At 35.5% G+C, this 26290-nt stretch overlaps 1 protein-coding gene across 2 annotated transcripts; it reads left to right on the top strand.

Annotated features, from left to right (window-relative positions):
- The first annotated feature begins 6828 nt into the window (after nt 1-6828).
- Nucleotides 6829-26087, top strand: TPR10 (ankyrin repeat family protein). Of its 2 annotated transcripts, XR_016530176.1 has the most exons (14): nt 6829-7027; nt 7165-7227; nt 7349-7519; nt 8082-8213; nt 8679-8818; nt 14447-14533; nt 21189-21314; nt 21984-22136; nt 22743-22811; nt 23547-23648; nt 23772-23942; nt 24089-24168; nt 24688-24796; nt 25392-26087. XR_016530176.1 is itself a non-coding variant. In XM_039034420.2 (13 exons), the coding sequence occupies exons 1-13, from the start codon at nt 6997-6999 to the stop codon at nt 24740-24742; spliced, it is 1380 nt and encodes a 459-aa protein (XP_038890348.2). In that variant the 5' UTR covers nt 6830-6996; the 3' UTR covers nt 24743-24972. The 2 variants fall into 2 exon arrangements, 1 of the variants encoding a protein (XP_038890348.2); XM_039034420.2 differs by lacking the exon at nt 25392-26087 and having other exon boundaries at nt 6830-7027; nt 24688-24972.
- The last annotated feature ends 203 nt before the right edge of the window (nt 26088-26290 follow it).

The following is a 26290-nucleotide window of genomic DNA, read 5'->3' as shown; positions in this document are numbered from 1 at the left end:
TTGAAAAATGAGGCATCCACTCCTTTATATAGACCAAAATGGTTGAGAAATGGTCGAATTTTACGTCTAGAAGGACTCCCAGGTAATTTCATTGTTGACCAACAACTATTGACCGAGGAAATAACAACTTCAGAAGATTGGGCATGATTCTATAATATTAAAGCTTCATTGCTGGCACATCATTTTAGGCGATGCAAGCACATCAATGACAAAATCTGCAAAACAGTCAATATTTATTGTATAGTTCGTATAATTAGCCAAAATCACTCATAACACGCTTTAGCTAGCCAAATGACTCATACTTAGTCATTTATCCAATTAATACCATTTAAGGGGGGAAATAACACTAAATTGATGTCTTTTACTAGAGAAAAGTATCAAGAACAATGTCCAAAAACATGCATTTTATCCATCCATCAATTTTGTTTAAAAAATACCAGGAATTTTCAAAAGTATAAAAAAAATCCTTCAATTAAAAAAATAAAAATAAAAAATACCCTCAATATTAGTTTATGAATATAAATTGTTAATACCTCATTGCAAAAATAACTCAAATTTCAAAATAAAATATTTTAAGAATGTACCTACAGACAATAATCAATTTGTTAGAAATTTTCATGAGTTTGAAAATAACCAAATTCGAAACAAATTATTTAAATGACCACATTTTTCCCTTATAGATACTTCCATTTTTCTCTTATTTGTCCAATTCTTACACTAATTTTTTTAGCAAGTTAAACATAAAATCTCACAAAATTTTAAAATTAAAATATCCCAAATACAAAATTGTCAAACATTTAAGAGGCTGTTTGGGACACTGAGTTGAGATAGGATGTCTGGAGTTCATATGTCTGTAGAGTTTATATATCTGTAGATTTTACATGTCTGTGTTTAGGGTGCAGAGTTATTTGGCTTGAGTTCATATGTTTATGTTTAGGGTGTAAGGTTGAGTATGAGTTCATATGTCTGGGATATCTGGTGCAGTTTCTTGAACTCTAAGTAATATACTTTTACTATTTTTGTTTTGTAACTTTTTTATTCAGTAATTTTACCTATCTTTGTTTGAATAAAATATAGATTGCAATTTTTTTACTTTTAATTGTTAAAACTTTTCTTTCTTTCTTTTTTTCTTTCTTGGTCAATGAACAACAATTAACTCATTACATTTATTGTAGAAATATAATTAAATAAAATGAGGAACCAAAGAGAAGTCAAAACTTTTGATTCCTATTTTTTTTCCATGAATTTCATTATCATCTTCTTTTTTTTTTTTCTTATTCTTCATGTTGTTGCTCTATACTTTTACTATGTAATGAGTTCTTTTTTAAAAAAAAAAAATAAATCTCTCTCATCATCTTAACAGTCAATGGAATGTCACCACATTTCTTCAATAATTTCATTTTCAATTCCTTTAAATTTGGAGAATTATCAGAGAACAAGTCTCTATTTTTCACTAATTCTTGATGGAAAACATTCCAAGAAAAAAATTCTCATTTTATGTTTTTTTTTTTTAATATGTTACATACTTTTCAACTACATATTACTTTTCGTCTAAATATTCTTAACACTCATTTGATATGTGAATTCAATTAAATAAAAATAATTTTTACAATTTTTTACGTATAAATATTGTACTTAATGTAGACAAAATAATATTTTTTTAATATAATCAACAACCCTACAACATACTTTAACAATTATCAATCTCATAATAGTCGGAGGTGGTTGTCGAAGTTGATTGTCGAAGATGCTTTCACTAAAGTTTGTAGTTGGAGGTGGTTGTCGGATCCTAAAGTTGGTCGTTGAAGGTGGTATTGGAGTTGGTTGTTGAAGTTTGTCATCGGATGTGTTTTTGAAATCCCAATGTTGGTCGGATGAAGGTAGTCGTCGAAATTGATCATCAAAGATGTTTTTTGTCAGAGATTTGTAGTCAAAGGTGGTTGTCGGAGCCCGAATGTGAATCGCATGAAGGTGGTATTAGAGTTGGTTGTCGAAGTTTGTTGTCGGAGGTGGTTGTCAAAGCTCCGAGTGGGTCATTGAAATTGCTCGTTCAAAGGTGGTCATTAAATGTGTTTTTCATTGGAGTTTGAAGTCGGAGGTAGTTGTCGGAGCTTGAAATTGGTCATCAGAGTTGGTAGCACGAAGGTGGTCTTCAAAGTTGAGTCAACGGAGGTGGTTACCGGAGCTCGGAATTGGTTGTTGGAGTTGGTCGCGCGAAGGTTATCGAAACCCGGAGTTAGTCGTCGGAACTATCATCGAAGGTGGTTTGTCAGATCCTGGATTCCGTCGTCGAAGTTGTCATCGGAGATGGTTGTCGGAGCCTGGAGTTAGTCGTCGGAGCCTGGAGTTAGTCGTCGGAGTTTTCATCGGAGGTAGTTGTCGAAGTCCAAAGTTAGTTCATGAAATGTGACAGTGGTCAATGGGTGAAGTCAGTCAAAATATTGGAAGAAAAGGAGAGTTGGGGTGAGTTTGTAAAATATACCAACTCAACCCCACCAACATTTAAAATTGGTGGGCCAAACAATGAGTTGGTATATTATACCAACTCAAGTCATGTTGGTGAGCCAAACACCCCCTAAGTTCTAAGTTCTCTTGGTATTTGACTATTGATATACACTCTGTTACTAACGCACAACATTGTTAAAACATTTAACTCTCGGTGCTTCAATTGTTATTGTTCTTTTTTTATAGTATAGATATCCCAATTGAAGTAAGCGGTATTGACAATGAGAGTGTTTTTTTTTTTTGTTTTTTTTTTTAAAGGAACAAGGGTATTTTTTAAAAAAACTTTTGAAAGTTCAAAGGTATACACAAAAACATTAGCAATTTCCATAAAAACCTAACGATAATAGTATTCTTGATACAAAGTACAAAGTTAGGGGTATTTTATATAATCTAACCTTTAAAAAAAATGTTAAACTACAAATCTTGTTCTTGAATTTTGAAATTTGTCTCTACTTGATTCCTCAACTTTCAAGTTTTACATAAGTCTAGTCACTAAACCTAAAGGTGTTAAAAAAATCTCAAGGCCCAGAGAATATGATCAACCTAACTTAACATGTACATTCTAGTTGGGCTACTAACTTATTATGGATCTCGACTGATTGAAATAAGTGTAGACATTATGGGTTAGGTTAATTATTGGATTTACGACTAGAGTTAATTTGGATCGAACTGAACAACTCAAACTTATTTTAATTTTTTTTTATTTGTAACACAATTACATATACATATATTTATTTTAATTTTATTTAAATTTGTAATTATTTTTCGATTATTTGTTATCCAAATATTCCTAGAAACATTTATTTTTTAAATATATGAAATGTAACTTTTCAAAATATATAATGAATTGAGTTGCAAATCTAAATTCAATAACTGATCATTTTACTTTGAAACGAAAATTTGAAAAAATGACATGACATATTTGGGTTGGGTTGGATTCATTTTTTAAGGTTATCAGGAGGAATAACATATTTTAACTTTTCATTTGTAAAAATAGCAAATCAAACATTTCATTCGTAAAAATGGAAAAATGAATTAAAAATAAAAATAAACGAATGTATAAAATTCTAAACTACCCTGAACCATACAAATGAGATTGCAATTGACTTATTAAGAAATAGTCGTAATTACACTATAATTAAAACAAACATCTAGAGACCATTGGTGTCTCTCTTGGTCAGGCTCTGAGCACCGCACTGACCTCTTCTCCAACCAAGTCACCGCCATTTTCCTTTCCGAAATCGGCCCCTTCAGCAACAGTGGTGACATCTTCGACTTCAATTATGTCTTCATCCCTTGCTCCGTCGGGTGTGACTCATTCTTCTTCCACCAAAACTTCACCACCAGCTTCGGCTTCGACTTCAACTTCTTCTCCACCGTCTTGTTTATTGCTCCTTCGGAACCACCAGTGATCACTCCAATTTCATATTCTTCTATCTCAACTCCTCCGACACAGGTTCCGTCGTCAACCTCAACCCCTAACAATGGTGCTGTCGTAAATAAAATCACTATCTATGAACCTATCATTGTAACCATAATTCCCTCTGCACTACTACTTTAAATGCGTTTGGTCTGCCTTCACTCTTTGCTCTACTACTCTAAGGAAGCAATTGGCATGAAAAGAAGATGGGAGAGGGCGTGGAACGCTGTGGGTTGATATTTTATTGTATAATTTTTTTCAAACTAATTAAAAATAAAAATGCAAAAACATAAAATAAGTCGAAAAATATTTAAATCAAAACAAATAAATAAAATTATATTTGAAAAAATGGTTTAGTTTTGATATTTGAAACAAAATAACAATATGATTTTATAATTTAAAATATGAAAGATATTTTAGGAGAAAATAAAGATTTACGATAAAAGAAACATGCAAAGGAAAAAATTAGTTGCCCTATAATTCGAATGAGGGTTTTGTAGTCATAAAAGGTCCTGCAAAAGTTTTTGGCACTTTCGGTGAGATATTTATGTGACCTACAAATACATTGTAATCGGTTTCAAAGCTACATTCAACAAATACACTAAACTTTTTTTTTTTTTTAAAAAAAAAACTGCAATTGAAAATCAATTAACCAAACCATCTAAATCGCTCTTGAACTTATCCAAAATTCTTTAACAATACTCTTTTCTTGTTTTAGACCCAAAATATCAATTTAAAAATAAATACACTGCAATTGAAAATCAATTAACCAAATTATCTAAATCGCTCTTGAACTTATCCAAAATTCTTTAACAATACTTTTTCTTGTTTTAGACCCAATATATCAGTTTAAAAAGTGAGGACGGGAATGATAAAGACTTCATCTAATTAATTGGACCAATTTAGATTGGATAATGAAAATCTCAATTAAAAATATTTAGTTGAAACTACTATCCAATTATGATGTGGTGTTGATGTCAATTGTGGATATCTCATGAACATAATAGAAACAAACAATATTCGACGATGGTATATCCTTTCTTGATCGAATTTGTCAAGATGGGTTTAAGATCCCGATCTACCTTTTCACAATGGCTCGATGAGAATCACTTTGGAAAGAATATTTTGTGACTTGAACTCTCAGTCGATGGTCAATTAATTCGAGCCTTCCATCTATGTATAGGTGGATTTGATCGATCAAGTCAAACCTCAAAAGTAGACTTGTCATCGATTGAGAACAAAAAAAATAAAACCAATAAAAAAATATGAAAATTGGAAAACTAGATAAAATAAAATTCAAAGTTGAAGATACCATCAAATCTAATATTTGGAAAAAAATTGCATTGATATTTTAAAATTCGAAAAGTGTAAGAGATAATTTAAGAGAAAATCAGGATTCATGCTAAAAAAAAATATGGGAGAATTAGTTACACTCTAACTAAAATTGGACATTTTAAGGTTAAAGATTGAATTTCTATTTTGCCATTCTTTCGAACAAAATCTTTAAAATAAAAAGTAATATGATTCAAAGTTTTAAAATAATACTAATTAATAAAAATGAGATGTTTTTCTACTCTTTCACGTTTAGAACAAAATTATAATAAAGATAATTGTAAAGAAAATTAAAAACCCTATGATTTAGTTATGATTAAAAAAATCTAATATATGTATAAAAAGTTAGTTAGAAAAATTAATATAATATAAGATTTGAAAATTCAAAATAAAATAATCACAAAAATAATTTTAAAACATATTTAGTTAGGATTAAGAGAAAGTATAACATAGATATAAAAAACCATTGTAGGAAAGGATTTAGAAATATTCAAAACATGTTAACATGTTTTTGAAAATAGAGATCGTTGAGATACATATTTCAATTATTTTCAAACTAAATTGCGAAATTTATGTTAAATTTTCCACATGAAAAAAGACACTTAGTTCATAATGAAAATCTCAAAGGAATTTAATAGAGCCCACATTATAAATTTGATAAATTAATTAGAAAGATGTAGAATTAATTACAATGGAATTAAAAAGGTCGGGAAGGTATTTTAGGATTAACGAAAAATCGACCCACGTTTATCAGATAATTTGCTATATTTCAAAAGAATCCGTGGGTTGTTATTTCTCGAGTGAAAGTGTAATTAATAGGGGTATTAAAAAAACTCGATGTCCCGAAAAAACCGATCAACCCAACCCAACCTGTGCAGTTTGGGTTGGGTTGGGTTCAAATAAATGAAAATTTATGAGTTGAATTAGTTCATGGGTTCACCTAATATAACCTAAACCAACCCGAATTTATTATTAGCTTTAAAATATATTTTTTTATTACTCATAACACAATTATTTACACATATATTGATTTTAATTTTATTTGATCTCAATATTTTTTTAATAATTTATTCTTCCATAACTCTCAAAATTAGTTTTTTTTTGCACTTTAGAAAGAAAATTTTCACGGTATAAATTGAGATTGAGTTGTTAACCCGAACCAACCCAACCCAAATATTTCATGGTTGGGTTGGGTTGGGTTCATTTTTTAATAAGAGTTATCTAGGTTGAAAAAATTTATAACTCGAACAATTGGTGGATTTCAATTCAACTTAACCCAATCCATGAATACCCTAGTAATTAGTACTATATATTTGATTATTATTATTATTTTTTAATAAATACAATAACTAAGGATGGAATCAAATCTCCAATCTCTATGGTTTGATTTATTATTTAATAAATATTGTTTTAGTTGAAACATTATACATCTCCAACAATTAAGTTGGATAAAAATAGTGTCTCGACCACATCTAATTTTGATATTTTTTAATACTTTCTATTACAATTTTAGGATCCGATTAGATACATAATTAAAAGTTCATGAATTAAAAAAAAAAAAAAAGAAAAAAAAACAAGAAAAACAGAGACCCAAGCTTCTACTATCTTCCTCGTCATTACTGCCTTGTCGTTGTTAAAGTGACACTTCCTTCTTCTAGGGTTTTAGAAACCAGTCTCAGGACTCCACTTTCTTGTTCTTCTAGGGTTTTAGGAGCCACTCTCACAAGGTTTGCATCAACATGGCCCCCGATGCTTCAGACGCTCTCGCAGGTTCTTCCTCCTCTCGCATCTGTGCCCTTTTGTTTTGTTTTGTGTGTGTGTGTGTGTTTTTTTAATTAAAAAAAAATCTTCGCTTCTTGCTTACATTCTGACGATTTATACAATGCAAAATCCTGTATCCTATCCAGCGAGGGAGACAGTCCAACAATTTCTCAACGCCGCTCGTATTGGAAACATTGATCTTCTGAAGAGTAAGTTTTTCATTAGCGGAGTTCTTAATTGTGAATTGTCAACTTGAATTTGTTCTTTTGTTTTTTTATTTTTCCCTTATATATTTTTTCGACTTCTTAACGCTTCGTTATGTTCAATCAGATTTGGCTGCTAGGCTTGATGATGGGAAGGGATTGTCGGGAACTGTGGCTGACATTAAGGATGCTAATAAGCGAGGTGCACTTCATTTTGCGGCAAGAGAGGGAAAGACTGAGGTGTGCAAGTATTTGATTGAGGATTTGAAGCTTGACGTTGATACAAGAGATGAAGATGGCAAGTTACTTATTTGTTGGAGGAATTTGGATTAATAGATAAGGGAAATTTTGTGTTAAGTCATCAGAGTTGGCAATTGTTGAACTATAAACCTTCTTAACCCCCTTTTTTTTGCCTTAATGTTCAACTATTTTCAAATTTAGTTAGCTTTTGTATGAGTACTAATTAAAGGAAAGCTGAAAATGAATTTGATATTCCCTTTTATGCATATGATATACTTTTTTTTTTTTTTTTATTGTCTCCACTTGCACATCAATGAAGTTGGATTCCGACTTGCTTTTTAGATGGACTTTTCGTGCTGTAGAAATGATTATATTTTGTTTAACAAACAAAACAAGGTAAATAACTGAACTGCCAAGCTTGGTCTTGAAGAAAAACGTTCCCAAAAAGAAGTTTCATTTACAACTGGTGCTGGTTTGGATGCTAGACTTAGATTAGTTTGGAATCCCTGCTAGCATTCAGATTTAGGTGGATTGTACTTGTTTTCATTTACAACTAGTGTTCCCCACCTCCCCTCTCCCCCCCCAAGTACAATGTTTGACAACATTTGGAGTTTTTACAGGTGAAACCCCACTTATTCATGCTGCTCGACAAGGACACACCGATACTGGAAAATACCTTGTTGAGAGTGGTGCTAATCCTGCAATAGCAAGTGATTTGGGAGCCACAGCCCTTCATCATTCTGCAGGCATCGGTAAATTCAATTTTTTATCCTTCTTCTTTCTTCTCACGCCCCTGCTCTTTGTGGGCAATGAGATTCTGTTTATGAGCATTTTCATTTGAGTAAGCAATGGTTCATAAATAGAAAAAAGCATTTGAGTAACAATAGAGTTCCTTTCTGGGAACCAAGTTCTGCATCATTGTACATCTACTTCATAGGTCTGGCTATTAGAAGGGAACTGTTTTGCTTTATCATTGAACATCTTACATCTAGGACTTGTATCATGTGGCTTGGCTGCTTAAATAGTTACAACTACAAGTGTCTGTTTGAAGACATGAAATTCTCCCACTGCTTGCTTAGGTAGGGGTGAGAGTTAATGGTTTTGGTGGGAGGGAAGGGAGAATGTTTAACCAAGCCATGCCTAGAACAGATTGAAACATTAGGGACTAGTTTTGTAGAACATTGTGTAGCTTTTATTAATTCTAATTTCTAATGCAGGAAATATTGAGCTGCTCAAGTTTTTACTCTCAAGAGGTCCTGATGTTAATTCTCAGAGTGATGCGGGCACCCCTTTGATTTGGGCTGCTGGTCATGCCCAACAGGAAGCTGTAAAACTGCTTCTTGAGCACCATGCTAATGTATATAAGCTCACAATTTTATCTCCATTTTGAGATTTTTTATTCTTAAATATTCAGTTGATTGAAATATCTTGTGCACTCCAAGGTCGCTATTTGATTGAATTCTGTTACTATGAAAGTTCCTCGTATGAAGATGTTGCTTATTGGGAATTTTTGTGTTTTAACTTTGGCATGATATTCATAGAACAACATTTGTAAAGTTGTATTCTTCCTATAAGATTTTGAAAGGTATCGATTCGTGCTATTCAAAGAAATAGTACAAGATATGCAAAGACCCTAGAACACGATCACAGGTGATCAGTTCTCCCTCGACCTCTCACTCTCGAGAAGGTTTTACTAGACTCCCCAATGCCTTCCTCCCCACGCTAAACAACCAATACAAACCTATCAACTATACCTACTTCTTTGTGGTCCCCCATCGCCTAATTCTCACTTAAGCTAATCTAACCCGTGATCCCCACAACCACACTCCCCTGCTCTTTATTATTCTCTCTCACATATGTATGTACAATTGGAAGCCTAATATTACTCCCCACCTCTAGAAGCATCTTGTCCTCAAGGTGAAAATCAGGAAATTGTTGTTGAAAATCATCAATTGGTTCCCATGTAGCTTCATGCTGGGGCAGACCATCCCAACCAACCAAAACTTCCCAGCCCCCAGTAGAAGGATGTTTGCGATATCCAAAGACCTCCTTTGGCTTAGTAAGCCATTCCATTTTATCAAAGGACTTTGGGATATGAAGTTGTACCTCTTTTTGAGGTCTCAAAGCCTTCTTCAATTGTGAAACATGGAACATAGGATGAATGGTTGCTCTAGTCGGCAACAAAAAACGATTCCTACACGAGGCACAATTTGATATGGTCCAAAATACTTATGAGACAACTTTTCATTCCTTCACGAGGCTACAGAGGTTTGTCGATAAGGATGAAGCTTCAAATAAACCATATCACCAACAACACACTCAACGTCCCTCTGCTTCCTATCATCAAATTTTTTCATACATTCTTGAGTTGCTACCAAATGATCCTTCAACACCCTCAACATCACATCCTTTTCTCGCAATTACTGATCCAAGCTGGAATTAGAAGTAGACTGTTCACCATAATAGACAATAGCTGGAGGTTGGCGACCATACATCGTCTGAAACGAAGTAATTCCAATGGAAATATGAAACGTTGTATTATACCAGTACTCGACCCAATGCAACCAAGAATACCATTGTTTAGGTCGATTTCCACAAAAACAACTTAAATATACCTCCACACTTTTATTCACAACCTTCATCTGTCCATCTGACTGAGGATGATAAGCTGTACTACGGTTCAACTGAGTGCCAACTACCTGAAATAATTCTTGCCAAAAATTGCTCAGAAAGACTTTGTCCCTTTCAGAAATAATGGATTTAGGATAACCATGTAAATGAAGTACCTTTGTCCCTTTCAGAAATAATGGATTTGGGATAACCATGTAAACGAAGTACCTCCTTAACAAGCACATCTGCTACCAGCTTAGCTGAATATGGATGTTTAAGCCCAATAAAATGGCTATATTTTGACAATCGGTCCACCACTACCAATATAACATCATATCCTTGTTACTTAGGTACTCTGTAAGACCACAAATCATTTACACTTATAAACGCAATGGCAGAAAAGGAATTGGACAAGCAACCAAGGTGGCAGAAGAAGGGAATATCGGTTAGGGACCACGAAACGGTTATAAAGGATAGCAGGAGGAGGGGAGAAAATCAGGGAACATTTTGGGTAGAAGCTGAGAAGGCTTTTTATAGGAGAGGACCACCCAGCTCTCTCAAAAGTGCTGGGATGTTTGTTTTCCATTTTTGCTTTATTCCTTGTTTTGTTTTAAGGGAGGTGTTGCTACATTTTGGGGAGTGCCTTAATTTCTACTTTTCAGTGACTATGAAAGGACTCTTGGAGAATGTTCTATAAATAAAGAGATCATTCTCTCTTTTCCCCTGTTTTCTATTTTCTCTTCTTTTTCTTGTTTGTCTGTCGATTGTTTGTTGCAGGGAAGAAAAGCCTTACAACTTAGGTACTCCTTCAATGAAATCCATGGATATATCCTCCCAAATAGCATATAGAATACCCAATGGAAACAATAGTCCCGCTGGAGTTACTACCATAACTATAACCATAAACTCTCTCTCATAAACTGGCTTGCTACGGTCTCTTGTAGACAAAGTATGGCTAAAATATGCAATCAGTTGTCGCACTAACACTGCTCTGAGACCAAAACCAAGCATCGGTGTCTATCTCAAAAGATTTACTGAAGTCTGGCAAAGAAAGCACAGGAAGTGTTACCATAGCGTTTTTCAGTTTTTCGAAAGCTTCTTGAGCAGCCTTGGACCATTCATTAGCTCCTTTCTTCAACAGTTGAATTAATGGAGCAGCTATACTCCAATAATTTTGCACAAAACACCTATAATATCTTGTTAAGCCCAAAAATCCTCTCACTTACCGTATACAAGTAAGGGTTGGCCATTTGAGCATGGCTCGAACTTTTCCCGGATCAGCCTCAATTTCCTTGCTTGAAATTCGATGCCCCAGATACTCAATCTTCCCCCTCATTGTTTCGATTAGCATACATATTATCCTTTAAGATTGCTAGCACACAATCTAGATGCTTCACATGTTCCTCCAAGTCTTTACCATACACCAAAATGTTGTCGAAAAACACTAGCACAACTTCCTCTAAGGCTTAAATACCTTGTTCATCAATGTTTGGAAAGTTGATGGGGCATTTGTCAAACCAAAAGGCATGACCAAAAATTGACAATGCCCTTCATGCATGCGAAACGTAGTTTTCTCTGCATCAGCTGGATTCATCTAAATTGGATGATATCTGGATTTCAGATCAATCTTAGAGAACCATACTGCCCCATTCAGTTCATCAAATAACTCTTCAATAACAAGTATCGAAAACGTGTCAGGAATAGTCACATTATTTAAAGCTCGGTAGTAAACATAGAATCTCCAACCACCATCCTTTTTTCTTTTACCAATAATACTGGGCTTGAATAGGGACTAGAACTAGGTTTAATAATTCCTGAAGCTAACATTTTTGTAACCGGCTTTTCCATTTCACTCTTCTGGTTATGTGCATAGCGATATGGTCTCACATTTACTGGTCCAACACTCGATTTCAAATGAATGTGACGTTCCACCCCTTTCATGGAGGTAAATCTCTAGGCCACTCAAAACATCATCATATTTCAAAATAACTTTAGTCAATGCCTCCATCGGATTAAAAATTTCATCAATTCCATAAAATCCTTCCGGAGTTTCAACCTTCTCTAATGTTTGACACTCCACCAAAAATCCCTGATCTCCTCCATCCCAGGATTTTATTATCCTTCTCATACTGACCTACATTTTCTTCAAGCACGAATCACCCTTCAAGACCACCATCTTATTGCCTTGCATAAACTTCATAGTTAAAGTTTTCTAGTCTATCTTTGTCACTCCCAATGTATGAAGCCACTGCATTCCCAATATCATATCCATTCCTTCTAACTTCAAAGGCAAAAATTCATCAACAATTGCTAGATCTCCTATCTTCAACCGTACTCCCTTACACATGCCTTTTCCTTTGACTGCAGTTTCCGATCCCAAAATCACACCATAACGATCAGTATAATTTATTTTCAACTTCAACTCCTTAACCGAGCATTGAGCCATGAAATTATGAGTCGCACCGCAGTCTATCAATACCACTACACTTCAATTTGAAACTTCCCTTCTTACTTTCATCATTCTCGAATTAGGTAGACCTCCTATAGAATTCATCGACAACTCCACATTCACTACTTGAAGTTCCACAGGCTCAAGCTCTTCTTTAACATCCTCGAATAACTCTAATTCCTCAACATTATCTTGCACCAGCAAAACCCTCAACTCGTGCTGTTCTTTGATTTTACATCGATGACCAACAGTGTATCGTTTGTCACAACGGAAACACAACCCTTTGTCCTTTTGCAATCGAAATTCCGCGTCCGACAAATGTTTAGTCGGTCCTTCTTGCTTCACTCCAGTCATTGTTACTCCTCAAAGAGTAATCATTCTCATCGAAACAAATTCCAGAGGCTTAACAACTTCCTTCGGAGTTGCAATGTTCACCGCCTTATGGTTTTCCTTCGGATTTTGCACCTTCTTTGAATCGATATCTCCCACGAATACTTCTGAACAAATAATATCTCTACTATCCACACGTTGGGCCACTTTCATCATATTCACAAGCCAAACCGGTTCCCAACATTCAACCTCGGCCCTTACCAACAGATTCAACCCATTCATAGAAGTATTTTATAATATTTCATTCGTAAGATGTGGTAGTGGCGCCACCAATCTATTCCTCTATAGTAGTTCTTGTTTTATTGCTAAGAATTGACCAGTCCGTACCTTGACGGGGAGATCAGAAATGTTGAAGAAGCTGCATCTTCAAATTCTTCCAATAGGAAAATAATTCATGCTCTTCCTTTGCTCGATACCATCCATGCCACATATTCGAAGCTAATAACAGTCACAATCGTCTTCTTCGCTTCAGTAAGGTTATGAATATGAAAATATCTCTTCATTTGAAATAACCAGGCATCTAAATCTGTTCCATTGAACACTGGCATCTCAACTCTCTTTAACTTATTGAATTCATTTTTGACATCTCCAACTCCCATTTTCGACAACTCATTTGACTTCGCTAACATCACTCCTTCCACTTTTGCTTTCACAGTTCCACTGGAACTTCCCTCTCTTGAAGGCATCATCGTCATAGATCTAGATTGAGAAACTTCCGCTAGCAAGTTCGCTAATAACGTCCACGTCTCTTCTGAAGATTGTTGTTGTAAATCGGCTTAAACATTCAGTCACTCAATGCTTTTTGCCAACGATTTCATTGTTTCTTCCATCACCGATAATTTCTGAATCTCAACTCTAATTCCAGAGATCTTCGCATCTATCGCTTCAATCTTCTCCTCCATTCTCTTTCGTGCCATTTTTCCAAACCTTCCTAGTGTGAAGCTCTGAGATACCAATATGAAAGGTATCGATTCTTTTTATTCAAAGAAACAGTACAAGATATGCAAAGACACTAGAGCACGATCATGTGCAATTGGTTCCCCCTCAACCTCTCACTCTCGAGAAGGTTTTACTAGACTCTCCAATGTCTTCCTCCCCACGGTAAACAACCAATATAAACCTATACCTCCTTCCCGGTGGTCCCCCCTCATCACCTAATTCTCACTTCAGCTAATCTGACCCGGTCTCCACAACCACACTCCCCTGTCCTCTCTTATTCTTTCTCACATACGTTTTATATAATTGGAAGCCTAACAGATTTCTCTATGAAGATCTCTACTTGTGGGAGGTCGGTAATGGTTTAGCTGTAGAGAAGAGTATTGGTCCTCCATTTAAAAGAATTCAAAGATTTATTATTGGGTCTTTTTCATTGATTGTGGATTATCTCCAGCTACAATTTATATTCTTAACTTTTCTTCTTTCAGCATCTCTTTTATTTTACATTCACTAGTTTGCCATATCACTATTTTTTCAATAACATGTTTTAAATAATTTAAACATGGATTAATGTGATAAATATTCTCTAATCTCTTTCAGCCCAATGCTGAAACTGATGATGATATTACCCCCCTATTGTCAGCAGTGGCTGCTGGTTTTCTGGCTTGCTTGGATTTGTTGATTCAGGTTTTGTTTCTGTCAACTCTCGTGTGTGTGCGTGTGTATTTTTATTATTCTTTTTGTGGTTTTTTTTTTGGTCCTTTGTTGTCACATACCAATGATATTTTACCAAATTCTGATCACTTCAAGCTGACATGTGTAAATAAACTACCTTATTGCTTCTTTGATCAGAAGCGTCTCATTTAGAGAAAAGAATAGTACAAAAAATGATGGAAGCACAAGGTATCAGAACCTGTGCATCCACCCGCTCTAGAGCACCAAAAAGCTATCCAGTTGGTATGAATAAAAATAATAATAATTAGAAAAATTTATATCTAGTCTAGTGTACACCACGTAGAGGTAAACTCTTTGCTTCTTCATCTTCTTGGTATCAGAAGCATTTCATTTACAGAAGAGAATATGACAAAAAGTGATTGATGCGCAAGGCATCAGAATCTGTGCATTCACCATTGTAGAGCAAAAAAAAAAAAAAAAAAATCCAGTTGGTATGAGTAAAAAGTGATGAATAGTTGGAAAATTTATATCTAATCCAGTATACACCACCTAGAGGCTAAGAATAAAAAATTTCCTTCAAAATTCTCGACATCCCTTCAAGCTAATGAGGAATCTTATTCCCTATTCACAATAAATAGCTGAAGTTACTGAACAATAGCTATCAAGCAGCTGGTCCTCATAATAGCTTTTACTTAAATTCTAATATGTGACTTGTTGGACATAGGAATACTAGTGATATCCTCCTCCATCAACCGTTTGGTAAAAAGGACCAGTTTTTATGGCTTGCTAGGATATGTACTATTTTGTGGGATCTTTGGTGTGAGATAAATAATGGAGTGTTTCGAGGTTTGGAGTGGGATCCTTCGAATGATTAAATTTTTAGTTAGATTTTATGTTTCTCTTTGGATTTTGACTTCAAAGAGCTTTTGCAATTACTCTATAAGTGCAATTATTCTGAAGGGTTCCCTGGGCTCCCTTTTGAGGGCATGTCTTTTCTTTCTTTTTGTATGCCTGTTAGGTATTCAAATATACAAACAGTAAATACCCAACAAGAAAATTCCCAAGAAATAGAGCAAAACTCTTGTATGATTTATTTATCTACTTCAAGGGAAAATTATAATGGAAATAACAGTACTAAAAGCAGGAAGAGACTAAAAGAAATAACAAGAATGGAAACTAAGAACCAACCCATTTGAGAGGGCCAAAATTCTCTCCTCCAAAAATTGTTCCAACTTTTTCCATCCCTCCTTTCTGTTTTATCACCGAATCTGTGGTCCCACCCCCTTGTCATGCTTCGTCATTCTCTCGGTGAATTCTTCATTCACCCACAATTCAAGGTGTAATTCCCTTCCTGCCCCTCCGTTTATAAGTGTGTATGATTGGGGGTCTAACAATACCGTCCGCCTCGAATTGCACCTTGTCCTCGAGATGGAGTTGGGGAAATTGTTCATTCATCAAGTAGGCCAGCTCTCATGTAGCTTCACTATCAAGTAATCCTTTCCATTTCACAAGCCATTTGTTGGCAGCCAAATCTCTATTCCATCTCATCCCTAAAATCATTTCTGGTACCACCTACAACTCAAACTCCTCGTCAAAATTGGGGGGTGCTGTTGTACTTGGGCCAACCTTCCCAATTTCTTTTTTAGCTGTGGAATGTGAAACACATTGTTGACGTTTGCTTCTGCTGGTAAATCTAGCTTATACGCCACCTCTACAATGCGTTCCAGGACTCGATATGGGCCGTAGTACTTGGGGGTTAGTTTCTCACATCTCTTCCTTACTAAGGACTTCTGTCTATAAGGGCGGAGCTTCAAGAATACCTTATCTCCCACCTTAAACTGTAGCTCCCTTATGTTTGAATTAGCCTGCTTCTTCATTCGATTTTGTGCAATCACCAAGTGCTCTTTAAGAGTGTTCAAAGCGGCATCCTGAGCTATCAGTTGTTGTTCTACTAAGTCGTCCGAGGTCTTCTTCTCCCCATATGAAACAAGAGGTGGAGGTTTCCTTCCAAAGACTGCTTGATGGGGGTTGTCTTAATCGATGTATGGAATGTGGTATTGTACCAAATTTTAGCCCACGGTATCCATTTGCTCCACTTAGATGGTTGCTCACTACAAAAGCATCTCATAAGTCTCAAGGCATCAGTTTACCCTTTCGGTCTGACCATCAGTTTGAGGGTGGAATGATGTGCTTCTTTTTAATAACGTTCCCACAACTCCTTCCAGAAATTACTAAGGAAGATCTTATCTCGGTCAGTCATAATTGATTTTGGCACTCCGTGATGTCGTATCGCCTTTTGAGTAAAAACCTTTACTACATGTTTTGCTAAAGGTGGATGTCCCAGCTGAACAAAATGAGCATATCTGCTTAATCGATCCATTACCACCATAATAGAATCATACCCTTTTGATTTTGGTAGGCCTTCCACAAAGTCCATGGATAAATCATCCCAAATTTGTTCTGGTATTGGAAGGGGCTGGAGTAGACTTGTTGGTTCTAAAGAATTTGTTTTATTCTGTTGACAGATCTCGCATTGTTCAACATACCTATTAACATCCAATTTCATTCCTTGCCAAAAGAATTCTCCCGAAATCCTTTTATAAGTTCGAAGAAATCCAAAGTGTCCCCCTAGAAATTGAATCATGAAATGTGTGGAGGGAGGGAATTAAAGTCGAATGTTCCAAAAGAACCGACCTCCCTTTATACAACAACTTATCCCTATGCCATTGATATTTTGGCTTTCCCTCTGGATCCTCCTTCAATATTGCAATGATCTTTTGTAAGTCTTCATCCTCACTCACTTCCTTTAATACTAGTTCCACATCTAGTAGTGTCGGAGTAGTTAACACAAATAACTCTTTTGTTGGTGGTAATCGAGATAGTGCATCGACTGCCTGGTTCTAAAGATCGGGCTAGTACAATATCTCAAAATCGTATCCCATTAATTTAGTATGCCATCTTTCGAATTGTGGTTGCACTTCTCTTTGTTCTATTAGAAACTTCAAGACTTTCTGGACCGAGATCACTGTAAATCGATTTCCCAATGGGTAATGCCGCCATTTTTGTACTGTTAACACCACAGACACGAACTCTCTCTCATAAATGGATTTTTTCTGTGCTCAAGGGGCTCTCATAAATGGATTTTTTGAAGTAGTTGAGTTAAAGGAGCTGTAGTTTGTCCATACCTCTGTACAAACCTCTTATAGTATCCAGTGAGACCGAGGAAACCTCTGAGTTCAGTTATAATCTTTGGTCGTGGCCAATGAACCATTGCTTTTACCTTTTCTTCATCAACTTCTACCCTTTCTTGCGATACCCAATGGCCTAGATACTGTATTTGAGTTTGGCGAAAGGTACATTTCTTCCGGTTAGCGTATAGCTTCTGATCCCTTAGGATATTAAACACCACGACCAAATGAGTTTCATGAATAGTAATGTCTGGGTTGTAAATCAGGATGTCGTCAATGAATACTAAGATAAACCTTCGGAGGTGGCCCAAAAATATGATTCATCAATGATTGAAATGTTGCAGGAGCATTGATTAGACCGAAGGGCATCACCAAGAACTCGTAGTGTCCCTCATGAGTTCGAAATGTTGTCTTCTCAATATCTCTCTCATTCATTCGGATTTGATGACAGCCTGATCGTAGATCCAGTTTTGAGTAGACAGCAGACCCGAGTTTGTCTAATAGTTCTTTGATGACAGGTTTGGGAAATTTATCCGTAATGGTAATCTGATTCAACTTCCTATAATCCACACAGAACCTCCATCCCCCTTCTTTTTTTTAACCAACAGATCCGGACTCGAGTATGGGCTACGACTTGGTCTTATAATCCCTGCTTGGAGCATCTCTCCTGCAAGCCTTTCGATCTCCTCTTTCTAATGGTGCCCATACTTATATGGTCTCATGTTAACAAGTAACTGTCCTTTCGTATTGATCTCATGATCAATTCCACGTTTAGGTGGGAGCTCATATGGGATCTCAAAGATGTCCTCGGTTTCACTTAATAAGGCTTGTATCATGATAGGTAATTCTTCTTCTTCCTAATTGGGCTCCTCAAGGATCATGTCTCGATGATCAGGTATCTTCACATTATGAAATTCAATAAAAAAAACCTTGATCCTCTTCCTCCCAGACCTTGGCTAAAGCATTCAAGGAAATCTTCGATCGTGTAAGCACTGGGTCACCTATCAATGTCACAATCCGGTCTCCTTCCATGAAGCTCGTCAGTGAGGGCCAATGTACGCCCACGAGGTTCGTAAACAACCATTGCATTCCTAGCACTACATCCATTTTTCCCAAGTCTATCGGAAGAAAATCTGCCTTAACCACCAATTCTTGTAACTTGACTATCACTGATTTACAAACTCCATCGCCCTGGATCTCTTCGCCATTCCCGATTATCACTTCGTACCTTATTGTTCGTGTTACTGGCAGTTTTAACTCGTCAATCAATCTCTGGTGGATGAAGTTATGAGTGGCTCCACAGTCCACCATAATTATTACCTCCTTACCCCCAATGGCTCCTCTCAATTTCATAGTACCTCGCTTGGAGAAACCCATCATCGAGCGGAGAGAGATTTTAGCGTCTTCGATTACTTCCATTGCGTTTAATTCCGGAGTCTCCTTGTTCTCTTCGACAACCGCTTCTGCCTCCCAGTCACTCTCGTTCGTAATAAACAACATTAACTCACGATTTTCTTTTATCTTACAACAGTGTCCATGCGTACACTGCTCGTTGCAACGAAAACACAACCCTTCTCCAACTGTTCCTTATATTCGTTGTCTGATAATTTCTTCACTGGCATGTCTTTCTTCACGGCATTTCCCTTGACGGGAATCGTCACCTATCAAACTCCCTCATTCTCTGCTGCTTTAGGGTTTCCCTTCGCCATCCCATTATTCGTTTTTGTACTCGTTTGGGCCTCCCCTTTGCTTAACCCATTAATACCTAATTCATTAAAGGCCAATTTAAGGGCCAAGTTTTGATCATTGATGAGTTAGGCCTCACACATACTATCATCCAAGCCCACAAGATGTCGGCTAATAACTTCGGCCCGGATCGACGGTCACAAGGACACTCTCAGACATCTCCAGCAACGGTGCTGAATAGGTCACAAATTTCTTCACGTAATTTGTGTAGCTACCTTCTTGTTTGATACGAAGCAACCTCGTTCCGAGATTCCCTTCAGCCGTAAGTCAGAAGTGTTTGAACATCCCCTCTTTAGTTCCTTCCAAGTGCTGATCGCCTTTCGATTATGGCTCCATCGGAACCAGTCTACTTCATCAGGGGTGAAGCTCGCTACCGCCACCTTCACCTTCTTAGCATCGTTCATTCATGGAATTCGAAGTAATGCTCAACACGATAAATCCATGATTCCGGATTCTCTCCAGCCAAGATTGGCATCTCCAGTCTCTTATATTTGCTCTTATTCCTTGAGTAGTGGTTGAATCAACCTTCGGTTTTCCTTTCCCTTTCCTATCAACCACGCTGGATTCTTCGTTCTTCCTCACAGAGCTATTTCTGCATAGTCTTCAGAGAGTTTCTCAACGCTTTTACAAAGTCCCAAGATCAACTCCTTCATTCCCAGAACCTCTCTCTCGTAGTCTCGTTCGCCTCCATTCTTTCATCGATTTGTTTTTGAGCTATTTGCTTTGTTTGCCCTAGGTTGATGGCTCTGATACCAATTTGTTAGGTATCCAAATCTGCCAACAGTAAATACCCAATAAGACAATTCCCAGAAAAGAGAGCAAAGCTCTTGTATTATTTATTTATCTACTTCAAGGGAAAATTACAATGGAAATAACAGTACAAAAAGCAAGAAGAGACTAAAAGAGATAACAAGAATGGAAATTAAGAACCAGCCAATTCGAGAGGGCCAGAATTCTCTCCTCCAAACGCTGCTCTAGCTTTTTCCCAAAAATGATTCCTCCCTCTGCCTCTCTCTCCTTTCTGTTTTATAACCGAATCTGTGGTCCCACCCCCTCGTCATGCTTTTTCATTCTCTTCGTTAATTCTTCCTTCACCCACAATTCGAGGTGTAATTCCCTTCCTGTCCCTCCATCTATAAGTGTGTATGATTGGGGGTCTAACAATTCCCTTGTATTTTTTTTTTTCATTTTTCTCAATGAAAGTTATTTCATTAAAAAAAAAAACCATTTGGAGCACGGGTGTTTATTGGGGGATCATCATTGGAATCTAAACATTTTGAACACATTCTTCTAAATGCTTGCTGTAGAAGAGCAGTGGAAGAAAGAATTGTATGGTTTGAAAGTGTCCATTGGGTCTTTTTTTTTTTTTTTTTTTTTCAAACTTGAGAAAATTAAGACTGGACTGAAAACTTGGCAAAAGGCAGTCTCTACTGGGACTTGAAAGTTATTAATGAGAACACATTACAATTAGGGATTAGGATGTTAGGGAAAGGAGCAAATAAGAAAGTTGATTATCCTTTTTACCTAATTTGTCTTTCTTCCTTTTGAAAATTGTTTGAGTGTATTTTATCCAAATGAAATCCATATTTGTCGAGTGAGGGGAAATGTGCTTTATTCGGTGTATTTGTTGGACAGTTCTCTTGCTTTATGCTAAATTTTGAATCAGCAAGGATTGCTCTGTCCATTTCTTGTAGAATTTTGACATTTTGGCATCCTTTGCATTTAATCTACAGGCAGGTGCAAAAGTTAATATTAGTGCTGGTGGAGCAACCCCTCTTCATATTGCTGCTGATAGCGGGAACCTTGAAATTATTAATAGTTTGTTACAAGCTGGGGCCGATCCTAATGCCACTGATGAGGTAGTGTGGAGCATAGTCCATGGACAAAGTTTTACAGCTAGGCACTAACAGTTATTACTCCTTCAATTTGTTCTTACCCTAACTTTTGCTGATTTATGGGATGAGATTTCTATGTAACATCTTTTTCTTCTTTCTCAGGTCTTTTCTGGATATAGTGGTAGTTATGAAAAAATTGCAGTAGAAAATGCAATGAAATCTTTAAACTTTATGGAAAGTAGCTTACAAAACCACACCAACTTTAGGTCATTACAAAGGTAGTAAGGAGAGGGACACCAAAAAAATTGAAATAATCAATATATCATATCTTACGCCTCCCTACAGGCTACTGAAAATGGAAAATTTTCATTGATATTTGAATTCTCCACTCTAAGAAAATAGAAACAAATGGTTGCTTACTTTCAAGCATTTTAACTTTTAAGTATTTCATTGGTACATCTTGTAGTGATTATGAATCTGTGCTAGATCTTTTTCAAACTCTAGGTAGACTTTAATGGTTTTACTCCGTGTTTTTAACTTATACATCAGCTAAAAGCTGTGTAGTTTTCTGCTGTGATCATTATGGTTTTTTTGTTTGCTCTTCAGGGTAATTTGTTTGCTAATCAAGAAATGAACAAAGTTATATAAAAGAAAAACTCTTTCAAGCATAAAATTGTTATTGTTGTATTGTAGGATGGGCTAAAGCCAATACAGGTTGCAGGAGCTAGAGGTAGTCGGGCAGGTGTCGAGATTCTTCTTCCCTTGACTTCAGCAGTCAAGGAAATTCCCAATTGGACCGCTGACAGTATAATCGAGTATATGCAGAATGAAACCAACAAAGATCAGGTATGATCTTGTAATTCTTTTTTGGCTGTCTACATAGCAGATAGGTTATTCATGATACCCTCATTTTTTCCATTAGCTTTTATAGGTTTCTGAAACACTCCGCTTTTCGTTATCAAATTATACACTTGATTTAGTCTCTGCTCCCATATGGACCTTTAGGTTGCAGCATCCCTCGGATAGTCTCCTGCTATTGGTAGTAGGTTTGTTTTTTCTTTACGGAAATAAATCTTTTATCAGAACCAGGAAATTGTTCAAAATAAAGGGAAGAAGCTGAGTCATATATCTAAGATTAGCCAAAAATGTGAAATGAGGTTTCTATTTTTGATAACTTAACCGTTGCATCGCAAATTAGACTATCTATTAAAAAAGATTATGTAAAGAAATCTGAACTACGGAATGGAGAGTGCAATGAAAATAATGATAATGAAAAAAATATTGCTTTAACTAGTGGAAATACATTACTCTCACCCTTTAAGTTGGAATATAGTAGCAGAGGGATTGTATTTACTACGTTTCTATCAAGTGCAGCGTTTGAATCTCCCCGTATATTGTTTCTTGTTTCTCTGCTCTGCTTCATAACTTAACTGCAAGGACTAACTTTTGTAGGAGGTTGCCAGAAATCTGGAGGTTAATAAACATAAAGACTCTGCAGCACGAGAGCAAAATTTACCTGAGGTGCATTTATACATCTGTCTGACGTTTTTCATATATGTTCCATTCTAAACTCCAACATGATCGATAAGCGATGACGATTATGAAATAAAACGGCTACGTAAAATGGTAACTTACATTTGTCAATGTCATTGAATAGATTAGTTGGGAAAATATTTTTTTCCTGGTTGTGTGTGTGTGAGAGAAAGGAACAACTACAATTTCATTGTTGAGGAAAGAATAAATATTGGTTTAGATGTTCAACATTTCACTAGGAGGAAATTAAGCATCAAGGGCTATCAAACCTTTCTTAAGATGAGTCATTGGGCAGTTTGTGAATTGAATTGTACTCTGTAGGTTGCCAATGGAAAATCAAATTATTTATGTTATGGATTATTCAAAATATGGAAGTTTCTCCCATTTCTTTTCAGTGGAAGTTTTATTTTCATCAAAATATGCATGTTGCCATAAGTTTTTGAAATTAGCTATCAACAGGATATTTACTAAATTTTGATGTGGTGGTTTGAATTATATCCAAAATTGGTCATAATGGTTTGATAAATTTGTGCCTGGAAGTTTCATGAAATAGTTTACTTCTTTCCTCTCCCATAACGATCAACTTTTTGTTCAAATGATAAAATAAAAATGCTTATGAAGCACAGAAACTAAAATGATGTTTATAAGTGGTAAATGGTATGACAATTCTCCGTTGTGACTGCTGCTTTCAAGTCTTAACACCAAATGGTACTTAACTACTAGGTGTCACCCGAAGCAAAAAAGAAAGCCGCAGAGGCCAAATCTAGAGGGGATGATGCTTTCAATACAAAGGATTTTCATACAGCGGTTGATGCCTATACACAGGTAGATCTTCAAATTTCTTGGTGGGCTATTCTTTTGAAGTTATGAGATGTTTTGCAAAGACTGAATTGTAAAGTAAAGCATGGATGATGCTACCGGACTACTGATACAAGGTGAATTTTGTAGGCCATCGACCTGGATCCAACTGATGGTACGTTATTTTCCAATCGAAGTCTTTGCTGGATACGGTTAGGTCAAGCGGAGCATGCCTTAGCAGATGCAAAGGCATGCAGAGCATTGAAACCAGATTGGCCTAAAGCTTGCTATCGCGAAGGTGCAGCTTTACGATTATTGCAGGCAAGTCTTCAGTTTCACTGTGAATCATTTCATGGGCATTGATTTCGTCAACATCACTACTCAATATTTTCATTTTTTTTCAATATTAAGTTTAAATTGGAAGACTTTTCTTATTATGCCATTGAACTCATTGGTCATAACTGCAGAGGTTTGAAGAAGCAGCAAACTCTTTCTACGAGGGCGTCCAGCTTGATCCTAACAATATGGCCCTAGTTAATGCTTTCAGGTTCTTATTAATCTCAATCTGTTTCTTATACCCATGTGTTGTTTTCATTTCGATTTGAAGGTTTCGTTTTAGATAGCCTATGTTATGCATTTCTGTTTGCTTTTGGTAGTTCCTTATGGTAATTACTCAGTTTTGTTGAAAGTCATCATTTATTATAACTACAAAAATGGAATGACTTGATGATAACAGTAGAAGTCCTTTCGGGTTGGTATATGCTTCCTTCCCCCAATCTGTTTGAAGATGCTCCTGGATATTTCTGGAAGAATTATAAAATAAAAAAGTAAAAAAGAAAATATTTGAATTAATAAATAAACATTTTATTCTTTTTAAACAAGTTAAAATGTTTATTTATATTATAATTACAATAGTGACATTTTGTTACTTATTCTTATATGTTTCATAGATTTTTTTTTACTATATAATGGAAATGTTAATTTACTCCGATGTCGAATCCATGAAAATTGTTTGGAATTTAGTACCAAGTTCACAACTCATCACAATATTTTGCTTGCTTTGCAGGGAAGCAGTTGAAGCAGGTAGAAAGTTTCATGGCACAGATAAACAAAAATCATAATCCATCATCCATGGTCTGATTTTAGAGATGATCAGATCTAATAGTGCTGACCAGGTTATTTTCTTCTACTTTTATTTGTCTTGTAATTTATTTCTTTTTGGGGTGGGTGTTATAGATGGCAGCAATGAAAGTTTTGACTTTGATAGAGAGAAATTGAGGTGTGGAATTCATGATGATCAGACCCTCTAATAGAATAACTTAAAAGTGACCGTTTTCTCTTTATTATTCAATTTATTTGATATTCTATCTGTTCTAATGTTGAATTAGTATCAATAGCCGTTGGTATTGAAGTTTAGGTTAAGTTTTGAAAGGGATGCTTATGATCCGTTTGGTAACTATTTTGTTTTTTGTTCTTGAAAATTAAGTATATATTTTTTTTCTATTTCTTACAATGATTTGTATTTTATTTAAGTCCGTACAAAAGTTGTATTTTTAGTCAAATTTTAAAAACAAAAACAATTTTTAGAAATTACTTCTTTTAGTTTTACAAAGATTAAAGTTAAAAAATCGTTGTCAAACGGGTCTTGAAACTTCGAGATCAAATAAACAACGAACCTAAATCTAATAGATTACACCAAAATGTCTTTCGGCCTCGTGTGGTTTAGATTAGTTGGTGGTTATTATTAATTAAGCTTGTTTGTTTTAATAGTTGCGTGAGAAAATGTGTTGATATTGGATATATGATAATAATATGGAAGAGGACGTGTGACAATTTTAAATGAAGAAAAAAAGGAGATGAAAGACGTGGCCAACAACGACAGCTTAAGAATTTAGGCTAAATTAGGAACAAACTCTACAATTCTTTGTTCTAAACGTTCTATTAGTTTATTAATTATACTTTGTTAAGGCTTCCATCATATATAATACGGCTACTTATTTAAGGGAAAATATGTTCTTTTCCCTTTTTTTGGGGGTCCAACAAGTAGGAATTTGAATATTTTGGTAATGCCTTGTTTAATTGATTTTGTTTTCTTTTTGAGATTTTTTTTTGGTTTTTTTTGTTTTTATTTTTGTTTTTAATTACCAAACAAGTCCTGTTATGCTTATATTGGCATTGGGCAATCCTATATGGTTTCATCCACTTGATTAAATTTGGTATAAACAAGCTGAAATTTGCAATATATTTTTGAGAAGTTGGAAATCCAGAGACGAAAATTGACATATAATAACTAGAACGTAGGCTTGATTGAGTGAAATTAGAAATAAAGGGTAAAAATGAGCATTTCTTGGTTTTTCTTGGATGACCACTTTTTGAATACTCAAATGAAAGGTAAAAATAAACATTTTTTTTTTCCTGCTCTCGCTTAAGTGAAAAAGTAGCTAAAGTCAAGAGTTAGAATAAAAAGGAAGGATGTATAGTAGCAAGAGCAATAAGGTTAAAATTAATCAACAATGACACAAGTAAACCTTAAAAAAAGGTTTAAGAAGGTAGGAAAGATTTATTTTGGGAAATTGGCAAAATTACCCCAAAAGTTTTCATCTTTTAGAACTAGTACAATTTTAGAAAATTTGTTGAAATAGTTCTTTTTGTCCGAGATCGATCACCAA

The sequence above is a fragment of the Benincasa hispida genome, chromosome 6 (genome assembly GCF_027475165.1).
Source record: "Benincasa hispida cultivar pf3 chromosome 6, pf3_genome.v1.1, whole genome shotgun sequence".
Classification (NCBI taxonomy): domain Eukaryota; kingdom Viridiplantae; phylum Streptophyta; class Magnoliopsida; order Cucurbitales; family Cucurbitaceae; genus Benincasa; species Benincasa hispida.
The sequence above is the reverse complement of the archived record's forward strand: the minus strand, read 5'-3'. Positions and strand labels throughout refer to the sequence as shown.